Genomic DNA, 11,361 nt, shown 5'->3' with positions numbered 1-11,361 from the left:
CTGTTTTACCCTTCAGTGCATCCTGCCTGGTTCATTATCTCGACTCATGAGCCCTGTGTGTGTGTGTGTGTGTGTATGTGTGTGTGTTAGGGCTTTTTTTCCCTCCCCTCTGCACACCTGCAGCAGGGGAGAGAAGAGAAAGCAGATTTTGTAGGTGCCTGGCATTTGGCCAGGGTCAAACCACAACACTAGGTCACTGGCAGTGTGGGTCACCAGGGCTCTTCCCAATGAGGGTCCTCTGATGGAGGATGAATACGGAGCAGTGCATTAAGCTCTTCCCACACTCGGGACACTCGCAGGGCTTCCCTTACCGGTGCCTCCATCGGTGTTTGGTCAAGTTAGAGCTCTGGGTGAAGCCTTTCCCACACTCGGGACACTCATAGGGTCTCTCCCCAGTGTTGATCCTCTGGTGGGTGACGAGGGTGGAGTTGCGATTGAAGCCCTTCTTGCAGTCAGGGCAGCGGAAGGGCCTCTCCTCTGTGTGAATCCGCTGGTGTAGGAGGAGAGCTGAGCTGGTCTGAAACCTCTTCCTGCACTTGGAACAATCGTAGGGCCTTTCCCCAGTGTGGCTCCTCTTGTGACGGATCAGGGTGGAGCTGTGGCTGAAGCTCTTCCCACATTCCCCACACTCATAGGGTCTCTCCCCAGTGTGGATGCGCCGGTGGATGATGAGGGTGGAGTTGCGCTTGAAGCCTTTCCTGCACTCAGGGCAGCGGAAGGGCCTCTCCTCTGTGTGAATCTGCTGATGACTGAGGAGATTGGAGCTCCTCTGAAACTTCTTCCCACACTCAGAACACTCGTAGGGCCTCTCCCCAGTGTGGATCCTCTTGTGATTGAACAGGTTTGAGCTCTGGCTGAAGCTCTTCCCACATTCCCCACATTCATAGGGTCTCTCCCCTGTGTGGATCCGCTGGTGGTCCATAAGGTGGGAGATCTTTCTGAAGCTCTTCTCACATTCCCCACACTTGTAGGGCTTCTTGGTCTCATGAAGCTTCTCAGGAATCTCCAGCTCCGAACTTCAGCAGAAGCTCTTGCCAACTTCCTGGCACAGGGTGGGTCTTTGCTCTTCAGAGCTCCCTGGGCTGGGTTTGCAGCCTCTCCTTGTGCAGCATCTCTGGGGCTTTTCCTCCCAGTTTGATTCCTGGGTCACAGAGCTGCTCAAAATGGCCTCTTCCATGAGGTTCTGCTGTAAGGATTTGTCCTCCCTGGTCTCTCTCCTCAGCTCATTGTCTGGGGAAGGAAGGACAAGGAGAGGATTTGGGATTTGCCTCCATGCCAGAGGGAAGGGGAAAGAGATCCCCCAATCCATCCCTACCAGGACAGAGTCAGCAGCAGGGTTGTCCTGCAGCCAGGGGTGATGCTGGGCTGGGAGATGGAGGAGAAGAGATCAGGAAAAGGGGCAGTGACTTCTTCCTCACCTGCCTGGCTGTCCTGGAGCATCTTCCTCTTCCTCAAAGCATCCTCCTCCATCTGGCCAAGTTTTGAGAAACGAAAATCCTCGTCTGGGAGAAAAAAAGGTGTGAATGCCTTGGGCTGGGGGTTCCTCCTGCCCAAGTCTATCTCTAGAAGTCACCGGGTGTTTTGTGTCTATAAATTCCTCCTAAAATAAGAATAAGTTCAGAAAAAGCCTCCCAGGAGTTTCCCCTTTCCAGTCTCCTCTCTATGGGGTTCTGGGGTTTCCCATTCTCAAAGCTGCTGGGGCTGCCATGGGTCCTGGGGATCCCCTTCTCCTGGGTCCTGATTAGGGATGCTGTGGGGTTTCAGTGCTCCCAGGGGTCCCTTCTTCCCTGACTGTGCTTTGGCTCCAAGGGCTCCCAGGGTCCCCCTCTTCAGGCTCCCCCCACTCCAGGCACTCGGGGCTTCCCCCTCTCCCCATCACCCCTTTCAGTGTCACAGTGTCCCAGCCCTGCCTCATCTCCAGCCTCCCCCACCCCTCCAGGCTGCCAGGGGTCCCCCAGCTCCGGTATTGCCCCTCTCTGCTCTCTGCACTCTGAGAGTGTTGCGTTCCACCGCCCTGGGCTCTCTCACAGATCCCCAAAACGATTGGCCTGTCCCGCTGATAGCAGGAAATTCCCAAACGGATCCCCCAATATTCCACCAAAGGTGCATTTATGGCTCAGCCTTGGAGTCCTGCAAGATCCAAACCTCCCCTTTAGCCCAAAATATCCCAGCCCGGGACATGCAAAGATATCTGGCACTCACTTCCAGAATCTGCAAGTTCCAAACATCCCTCAAAAACTAACACCCTCCCAAAGACCCTCCGATAGCTTTGGGGTGAGCTTCCCCTCCCTGGTGACCTGTGGAATGCAGGGGGAGCAATGATCCCAGAGCCAGGGGTGCTGCAGACACAGTGGGTGGTGAAACCTCATGGTTCTCCTGCTCCTCCTTTTCCTGCTCCTCCTCTCTCCCTCCTCTTCCTCCCACTCCTCCTCTGCTCCCACCCCAGAACCCCCTTCCCCTCCCTCCTCTGACCCTCGGCTGCTGCAGCACTGGCTGCTGGGTGGGGGGATCCCCCCGATCAGCCCCAGGGATGGACAGGGGGCTTGGGGACCCCCAGTGCAGATCCACCTCCCCCAGAGCCCCAGGGAATTGCTCTGGGGATCCAGTGCTGGGGGACAGGGCTGGAGCCCCATGGAACTGCCCTGCTTCCATGCCAACCCCACCTTTCCCTCCCCTCTCCTCCCCCTTCCCATCCTTCTCCCAATCCACAGACCCCTCCCAACTCCATTTGGGGTGTCCCATCCCCCTCCCGCTCTCTTGGGGATCCCAGCCCCCTCTTTTCCTCCCCACTTCTCCCCCTTTCACCATCGTCCCCTCAATCCCCAACCCCCCCTCCCCTATGACTGGTTTTGGGGGTTCCAGGCCCCTCCTGCCCACTCTGGGGGTCCCAATCCCCATTTCGCTCCATATGGGCTCCCAGCCCCCCTTCTCACCGCGCCCCCCGCTCACCCCGCGGCCGGGGGGACTCCCAGCGCCACCAGTGCCACCAGTAGGGCCCCAGCTGCCCCCACACGCTCTTGCCGTGCCCAGCGCCGGTTTTGCAGGTGCCCAGAGCCCCAAAGCAGCCCAAAGCGCTCTGCCCTGGGGGGTCCCCAAAGCGGCCCCGCCCCGCGCGGCACTGGCAGCACCAGTCCGGAGCAGTGCGCAGCGCGGGCGGGCGGCATCAGCCGTGCCGGGCAGGGCCGGGCAATGCCCGCGGGGCTCCCCCCGCACTCGGCCCCCAGTTGCCGGGACAGCAAGGGGGGCCTGGCCTGGGCGCCCCCCACCTCCCCCCTCCCCAAATTCCGCTCCCGGGGGCGCTGGGGGCGAGGGGGGGCGCAGGTGGGGTCCAGAGGTGCCGGAGCGACGTGTCCCCCCGCTGCCAGTGCCACCCCCGAAGGACTGGGGTACCCCAAAACTCCCTCACAGGTGCCGGATACCCCGCAAGCCCCTAAGGAGTGGGGTCACCCCGGCTTCATCACCCCCAACTTTCGGCTGCCTTATCCCAGGCCCCATTCCCCCCATCCCCCTCCCCCAGACTTCATCCCACAACCCAATCCATATCCCACCCTTACCAGGCCCCATCCCATCCCATCCCATCCCATCCCATCCCATCCCATCCCATCTCTCCCGGCAGCCGCCACCGGGACCCCTGAAAAACTCTCGTCTAGGGGACTCCTCCATATTCCCCCAAGGGGCATTTGCGACTCTCATTTGGAGTCCTGCAAGATCCAAACATCCGCCCCAGTCCCCTCCCCCCACCACCCACCCAACTCTCCCAGGAGCAACCAAAGATATTTGGCGCTCGGTTCTGGAGTCCTGCAAGGTCCAAAAATCTCCCCCCCCAAAAAGAACCGCAGGCACCGCCCAAGATATTTGGGCCGAGCTCCCCTTGCCGGCTCACCTGTGGGATGTCCCGGGGGGGCGATGCTCCCGGGCCGAGGGCTGCGGACACAAAGAACAATAGACGCACGTGGTCATTCCTTCTCCTGCTTCTCGTGCTGCTCCTCCCCTCCTCTTCTTCCCCGTTCTTCCCCCTTTATCCCTCCTCTTCCTCCCGCTTCCCCTCCTCCATCCCTCCTCCCCACCCGCTCTTCCTCCTCCTCTGTCTCTCCTCCTCCTCTCCTGTCCGCTCCTCTTCTTCCTTTTATTTCTGCCTCCCATCCCCGCTTTGTCTCACATCCCCCCTGGTCCATCCCGTGCTCAGCAGAGCATCCTGTGCTCTGTCAGCACTCTCTGCTCCTTCGGCAAGGATTTGGGATTTATGCCAGGCACAGACACTGAACCTCACCCCAAACTGCCCCGGGGCCATTGCTGTCCCCTCGGCGCTGGGCAGCTGCTGTCCCAGGGGAAGCAGGGACACAAAGGAAGCCAAGTGCAGCCCAGCTGCCCGCGCTGATCCAGATGAGCCCCAGGGACAAGGTCCTGCAGAGCCACACGGAGCCCTCGGCTCCTGGCTGGGAACGGCTTGTGTTGTGGCTGCCCCAGCGGCCAGAGCGAGTCCTGGAGCTCCCCCAGCTCCTGCAGCAGGACCCAGGTTCCACCTGCTCTGCCAGGCCCTGGCCAGGGGCCAGCAGATCCACTGGCTCCATGCAAAGGGGGAAGACAAGAAGGATGCATTGGATGCAGCCCCCAAGGACCTCGAGCAAATTGTTCAGGAACATCCAGACCTTGACCTGATGGTTGTAAAGCTGCAGCTGGCAGAATTCTGTGGTGCAAGAGACGCAGCTAGGGAAGAGGAGACCTACAAGGAGCTGCAGGAGAAACACCCTGAGCCTCAAAGGCTGGCACACTCCAAATCTCTGCTGGAGAAAGTTCTTCCTCTCCAGGAAGGGATCCCGAGATGAGGCTAAAGCAAAGTTTGTGGCTGGTGACAAATTTCCAATTGCAGAGAGAGCAGAGCAGGGACTGCAGGTGGAGGCTGGGAGCCTGGGAAGGAGGAAGGGGTGGGGAAACTGTTTTGTTAGGGTTTGTTTTAGTTCTCCTTCTCATACTGTGATTTGCTTGGAAATGAATTCCATTAATTTCCCTAGCTTGTGTCTGTTGTGCCCCTGACAGTGACCAGTGAGTGACCTCTCCCTGCCCTTATCCCAGCACACGAGCCTTTCCTCCTGGGTTCTGTGTCCTGCACCTGTGAGGAGAGTGACAGAGTGGCTTTGGTGGCACCAGGCACCCGGCCAGGGCCAGCTCAGCCCAATAATCCCTGCAATTCACTCCCTCCAGGAAAGGTTCTTGAAAAGAGCAAACAGGACTGTGGAGAAGATTCCTGGAAAACTGAAACAGCTTTCCAGAAGTGAAATGAAAATGCAAAGAAACAATCTGAGATGTTTTCCTCTATTTATTTCTATGTTCCCCTTTTCCATGTTGCACTACTTCTCCATGCCATTAATTGCAAATGGATCTCACCTCGAAGATCTATGACTTAGCATGTTTTAGACTCTCTGAAATACCATGAGTTACACACAGTTTGTCTTCCCCCGTTCTGCTTGGAAAGCAATACTGGAGACACAAGTGCAGTGCTTGGTTCAGGTATGAATTCTAGAGACAGGGAATGTGCTCCGCTAGTGTTTGACCCTCAGCAGGGACAATGCACAGAGCAGCCAAGGGGATTGCTGTGCCACTGTGCAGCAGTCAAGCCTCTGGATGTGGGCTGAACACGGCAAAGTTCCCGTGTTTGGACAGACTCAGGGGCTGCCCCCGGGGGCGCGCGGGGCTCGGCCGTGGGGCGCGCGGGGGCGAGCGGGGAACGGACAAACGGCCACTCGGACAAACGGCCACTCGGACAAACGGAGATTCGGACTAACGGCCACTCGGACTAACTGCCCCGGAGCTTCAGTTGCAGCGGCGGCAGCGGCGGCAGCGGCGCAGCTTCAGCGACAGAAGAGTTTCTAGGACCCTCTCCGTCCCTTTCTCCTGCTCCTCCTCTCCCTCTCCCCCTGTCCCGCCTCCTCTCCCGGTATCCCTTTCCCTGTGTCCCCTCCCTTTCGCGGGCTCCCTCTCCCCCTGCCGGGCGGGGCCATGCGCCCGGCCCGCCCCCTGCCCCGGCCGGGGCTGCCCCCTTCCCGCCCCCGGGCGGCCCGCCGCGCTCTCGGCTCCGCCCGGCTGTCGCCGGCATGGCTGTGGCGCTGCTGGGCGGGCCTCAGTGGCCACGGCTGGGGCAGCATCGCCTGTCCCTGGCTCCGCCTGTGCGGGCGGCGGCCCCGGCAGCGGCCCCGGCGGCCCCGGCTCCAAGCCCGGCGGCGGCCCCGGCTCTTCCCGGGGCCCGAGGAGGACACACGCGGCTCGGCCGCTCCCGCCGCCTCCGCTGCGCCTTCCCCGGCCCGAGCTCCGCCGCTCGGCAGTCCGGCCGCCGGCCCCGAGCCGCCCGTGCCCCGTTCAGAGGGGGATGCCCGGCCCGGGGTGGTGCAGAGGCGGTCGGGGGCCGTGTGTGGCCCCGGGCCGAGCGGTGACGGCCGCGTGTCGCCCGCAGGGAAGGCGCAGGAGGCCCTGCAGGAGCGGTACCGGCTGGGTGCGCTGCTGGGCACAGGCGGGTTCGGCAGCGTCTACGCGGGGACGCGGCTAGCGGACGGAGCCCCGGTGAGTGGCGGGGCTGGCGGCGGGCGGAGGAGGAGGAGGAGGAGGAGAAGGAGGAGGAGGGTGGGGCTCGGCAGGGCGGGCGGCGAACTGAGCCCGCTGCTCTCTCTTGCTCGCAGGTGGCCATCAAATGTGTACCGCGGAACCGCATCCATCATTGGGGCGAGTTGGTGAGTGAGCGGGGCCAGCGGCAGAACCCGGGCTGTGCCGGGCGGGGATAAGCCGGGGCCCGGCAGGGTGGGAGCTGCCAGGACGCCTCGAGGGAGGTAGAGCGGGCGTGGGGTGAGCGGGGGGCGCAGAGCATCCCGGGCTGGGTGAGGGGTCCCAGAGCCCTGGCATGGCCTCAGCCCCACTGATGGCATCGTGTTCCTCCCGCAGCCCGATGGCACCCGTGCGCCCCTGGAGATCGTGCTGCTGCACAAGGTGTCCACTGGCTGTGCTGGTGTCATCCAGCTCCTGGAGTGGGTTGAGCTCCCCAGCGATTACCTGTTGGTGCTGGAGCGTCCGGAGCGCTGTCAGGACCTGTCGGATTTCCTGGCGGAGCGGAGGTTCCTGCCGGAGGAGGAGGCACGGGGGATGTTCCGGCAGGTGCTGGAGGCCGTGCGGCACTGCACCAGCTGCGGGGTGCTGCACAGGGACATCAAGCCTGAGAACATCCTGCTCGACCTGGACACCATGCAGCTGAAACTCATTGACTTTGGCTGTGGTGCCTTCCTCCAAGACACAGCCTACACCCAATTTGCAGGTGAGCCTTCCCAGGGGATGCTGCTGGCCATCTCATGGTCCAGCCTGGGTGTAGCACCAGGGCTTCTCCTATGGCTGCCAGGCATGGGATTAACTCTTCAGCCAAGTTACTTTTGGGTGGGGGTCGAAGGGGGAGCTTGCAGCCCTGTTGACCACCTTCACCACCCACTCTGCCCTTGGCTGGGCTGGGGCTGGGGCAGTCAGTGTGACAAACTCCAATGAGTGTAGCAGTGAGGGGTGTCAGACCCCATGCCCCAGCCAGTTTGGTAGGCAGGTGAGGAAGGTCTTGGACTGCTCCACTCCCCTTGTTTGCCTTGGCTTGTAATTGTTTTTTGGGGGCAATGCAGAGAGGGATGAGAGTGGTTTTTCCCACCTCTGGGAATGGTTTTATTTTGCGTGTCGTGGTTGGACCTCCCCAGGGCTTCTGCTGCCTCATTCCAACACCAGTAGCTTCTTTTCCAACCCCAAGTTTGTACATGAGTCACAGGTGCTGGCGAGAGGGCAGCAGGTCACCCTGTGTGCCACTGGTGCAGCCCCTGCATGCCCAGGGATGTGGGGTGAGGCTCTGGGAGCAGCAGCATCCCCTGATGAACTCCATCTGTATTCCACAGGAACCCTGTCCTACAGCCCACCAGAGTGGATCCACCTCAAATGCTACAATGGTGGGGCAGCAACGATCTGGACCCTGGGCCTCCTGCTGTACCAGCTGGTCGTCGGGAAGCACCCATTCAGGAGGGGCCAGGAGATCATCTGGGGGCGGATCTTGTTCCCACGACGGCTCTCTCAAGGTGGATCCTCATCTCTGTGGCACAGGGGGAATACCAGTGCTGGGAGAGAGCAGCAGGCTCATGAGCATCCTGCTCTGGCAGCTGCTGAGGAGGTGGCACATGTCCTGATCTCCTCCAAAACAGAGAATGCCTGGGGAAGTTTAGGCACAGTTCTAGCACACCCAGCATGGCCTGGGCATGGGAACGGGGAGGGAAAAGTGGACAGGAGCCTTCTCCAACTGACTGGCAGTTTCTGGTTTCTCTCCTCAGAGTGCCAAGATGTCATTAAGAGGTGTCTGTCCATGCAACCCTTGGACAGGCCATCGCTGGAGGACCTCTTCAACGATCCTTGGATGCAGGATGTTCGTCTGCCCTAGAAGATGGGAGAGATGCACGTGCACAGTTTGATCCAGGGGCCTGGCAGGTAACAGCTCCACACATCTTTTGGCAATCAGCATCAAAGCAAACCAGATGTTTTTTGACCTGCCTGTAGCTCTGAGCAGGGATCATCAGAAGGGAACTCACAGCTCTTGTGCTGGAGCTGAGTTGGAGATCTGCTCTGGCAAGCACTGGTGGCCACCATCCACCCTGGTTTTGCCTTCCTGGTTCATTGTTGTCTGGGGCCCTGGGCAGAACACTGACAGCCTGGTGTGGCCCCCAGGGAAGGAGCAGGAGCCCCTGGAGATGCTGCACCAGGTGGAGCTGCACCTGGAGACACCAAGGAGGACTTCAAGGATTGACAACCTCTTCCTTGACCTGGCCACCAGCAAGCTGAAGATGATCAGCTTTGACTGTGGAACTTTCTTCAAAGACACACTCCACACCCGATCTACAGGTGAGTTCAAAGCCAGGGGGATGCTCCCACATCTGTGCATTGCACAGCCTGGCTGGGCCCCAAAAGTTTTCCCCTTTGGCTGGGGTGGATGCAAAACTTCTTCAGTCATCTGCCAAGCTGCTCTTTGGCTCTGGGCAGCTGCTGAGGAGGTGGATCTGCCATGGCTGGCTGGAGGCTGGGCACATGTCCTGCCCTCCTGCTCTCCTCCCAAAGGCAGCAGTGATAGGGAGGTTTGGGCACAGCTCTGAGCTCAGCCAGCATGGCCTGGGCACTGGGGGCAGTTGGGACAAGGGGGACAGGAGCCTTCAGCTGACGGGCAGTTTCTGGTTTCTCTCCTTCCAGCAGGGCTCTGCAGATGCTGAGGCTGCTCTGGGCTCTGCCAGGGCTCTCCTGGGGCTCAGCCCTGGGCACGGCTGGGCCTGCTCTGCCCTCCCATTGCTCTGACAGCTCTGCATCAGACAAGCCTGTTCTGAGCACACCGACAGAGCTTTCTGCTTGTGCAGGTGAGTGAGACTTTCCTGCAGGCCCAGAGATTGCAGTGAGGGATACACATCCAATTGGCAAGAACCCCAACACTCCACAGTCCCAGCTGAACACCTGTATGTCCACAGGATGTTTTGTCTGTCCCACTCTTCATTCCTTTTGGGTTGGAATTGTGCAATTGCACTTTCTTCCTCCTCTAGAAGTGCCACAAGTGAGCCAAACCTGGCGAGTGGGCTGTTGTTCCTAAGGCAGTGCAGTCTGGAGTTGGTGAATGAAGAATTGACCTTCTCCACTTCCAAACCAGAGCAAAAAGCTGTAAGTGGGACTTTGCATTTTTAAGAAACCCCTGACAATTTCAAAGGGAATGCACAGCTCGTTCGCAGGGTGAGAAGGAAGGGCATCTTCTTAATGAGATGGGGATCAGGAGAATCTGGATTCCCAGTCCTGCTTGGAGCTGGCATGGCACAATCAATTTCCTATTGCTTCAACCACAATTTAAAATAAATAAATATTGGAAACAATATTCAAATCTATTCAAAAAGGCTGCTGAGGATCAGTAAGATAGATCCATGCTGTTGGCACACTGACAAAGTAAATAACTGAGTTCTCTTTTACAAAAGATCAGTTACCTCTTAATCCAAAGTTACAGAAGATTTTACACTACACAGCTGAGTTTTGGTTTTATCTTTCATATTTCATCTAGGTTTTTTTCTTTTTTCTTTTCTCTTTTTTTTTTCTTAAAACAGAAAAGATGTCCTAAAAAAGAAATGTCCTTTGCTTCTGGTTCTCATGTGAAGCAGCTCCCTTCCCTCTGGCCCCGGGGCTTGGGGCACTGTCAGCACCTGCTGCTTCAGCCACTGCTTCTGCTGGCATTGAGAGCAACAACCAAACTGTGGCTGATCCTGAGGGAGCAGCAGCAGGGCCTGGAGCTGATCCCTGAGTCTGGGGCAGGGCTGGACAAATGACCCCAAAACAGCAGCAGCAGCAGCAGCAAATGGAGCTGACTTTGAGCACAGCCCCTGCCACTCTTGCCTCCTGTTTGCAGTGGTGTCACAGCAGCCTGAGGCACCTGGGAGCCCTCAGTGCCAGCAGGGACTTGAGATGGCAGGCCCTGGGCTCCTGCAGGTTGTGCAAGGAACAGAGCTGGGCACTCCCTGTCCATATGGGGCTTGCAGATGGAAAAGGCTGCTGTGCCCAGGCAGCTCCAAGGGCAGAGAAATGAGGCTCTCGAGCACTTGATCTGGGCAGCAGCCAGCGAGCAGAGGGGGAACAGAGGGCACAGGAAGAGGGACAAAAGCAGTCAAGTGCAGAGACTGGAGAGAGCCAGACCTGGCAGAAGGAACAGCTGCTTCCTTGCACTCTTGAAGAAAGCTCTTGGCTGTTTCAGAGCACTGAAAGGCGTGAAGGGCAGAGAGGAGGTGACATCAAGCAATGCTCCTGTTTTCACACCCTCCCCTCTCAGTGTCCCAGAAGGAATTGGATGAACTGTATTCTTCTCTCTGAGTCGTCTTGTTCAGCATGAGCAGCTTAGCACCAGGAGCTAAAGGGCCTGAAGCCTTAGGCCTCAAGAGCTGACCAAGAGGGAACTTTCTGAGCAAACTAATGCTGCTAACATGGACCAGGCTGAGTGGAGCAGATTCCTGGAGTTCTAGAGTCCTTTCTGTTGGAAAAGACCTCTGAGCTCATCAAGCCCAGCCGTTCACCCAGCACTGCCAGCCCAGCACTAAACCACATCCCTGAAGTGCCAAGGCCTGAACAAGAGGCCTGACTGAGGCCTGAACAACAGGCCTGAGCCAAAGGTGACCTCTCCATGAACCTTCCAACCAAAGGCTATCTTTGTATCCACTCATTAACAAAATATTCATGATCATTAGCATTGTGATAGATGTATCCACTAATTAGTGAAACATGTATTGACTTTTCTGTATTTAGAAGCTAAACAAGGCCATGAAATCCAACATCTGGCCTGGTTTGGGGCTG

At 58.6% G+C, this 11,361-nt stretch overlaps 1 protein-coding gene and 1 long non-coding RNA gene across 2 annotated transcripts in view; one reads left to right on the top strand and one right to left on the bottom strand.

Moving 5' to 3' along the window:
• LOC146421167 (uncharacterized) overlaps positions 1-11,361 on the bottom strand; it is a 230,781-nt gene continuing 219,420 nt past the window's right edge. Inside the window, 1 exon segment of the mRNA XM_085047706.1 lies at positions 1-946. Within this exon segment, the coding sequence (XP_084903832.1) occupies positions 308-946 (639 nt within the window). The 3' untranslated portion in view covers positions 1-307.
• Positions 8,345-9,366, top strand: LOC146421174 (uncharacterized). Its single transcript, XR_014848799.1, has 3 exons — positions 8,345-8,487; positions 8,725-8,898; positions 9,241-9,366. It is a non-coding gene; the product is annotated as an uncharacterized LOC146421174 (long non-coding RNA).

Source organism: Lichenostomus cassidix, unplaced genomic scaffold (assembly GCF_008360975.1).
Source record: "Lichenostomus cassidix isolate B80296 unplaced genomic scaffold, HeHo_3.0 HiC_scaffold_43, whole genome shotgun sequence".
NCBI lineage: Eukaryota > Metazoa > Chordata > Aves > Passeriformes > Meliphagidae > Lichenostomus > Lichenostomus cassidix.
Note: the sequence above shows the minus strand (reverse complement) of the source record. Positions and strands in the feature narration are given on the sequence as shown.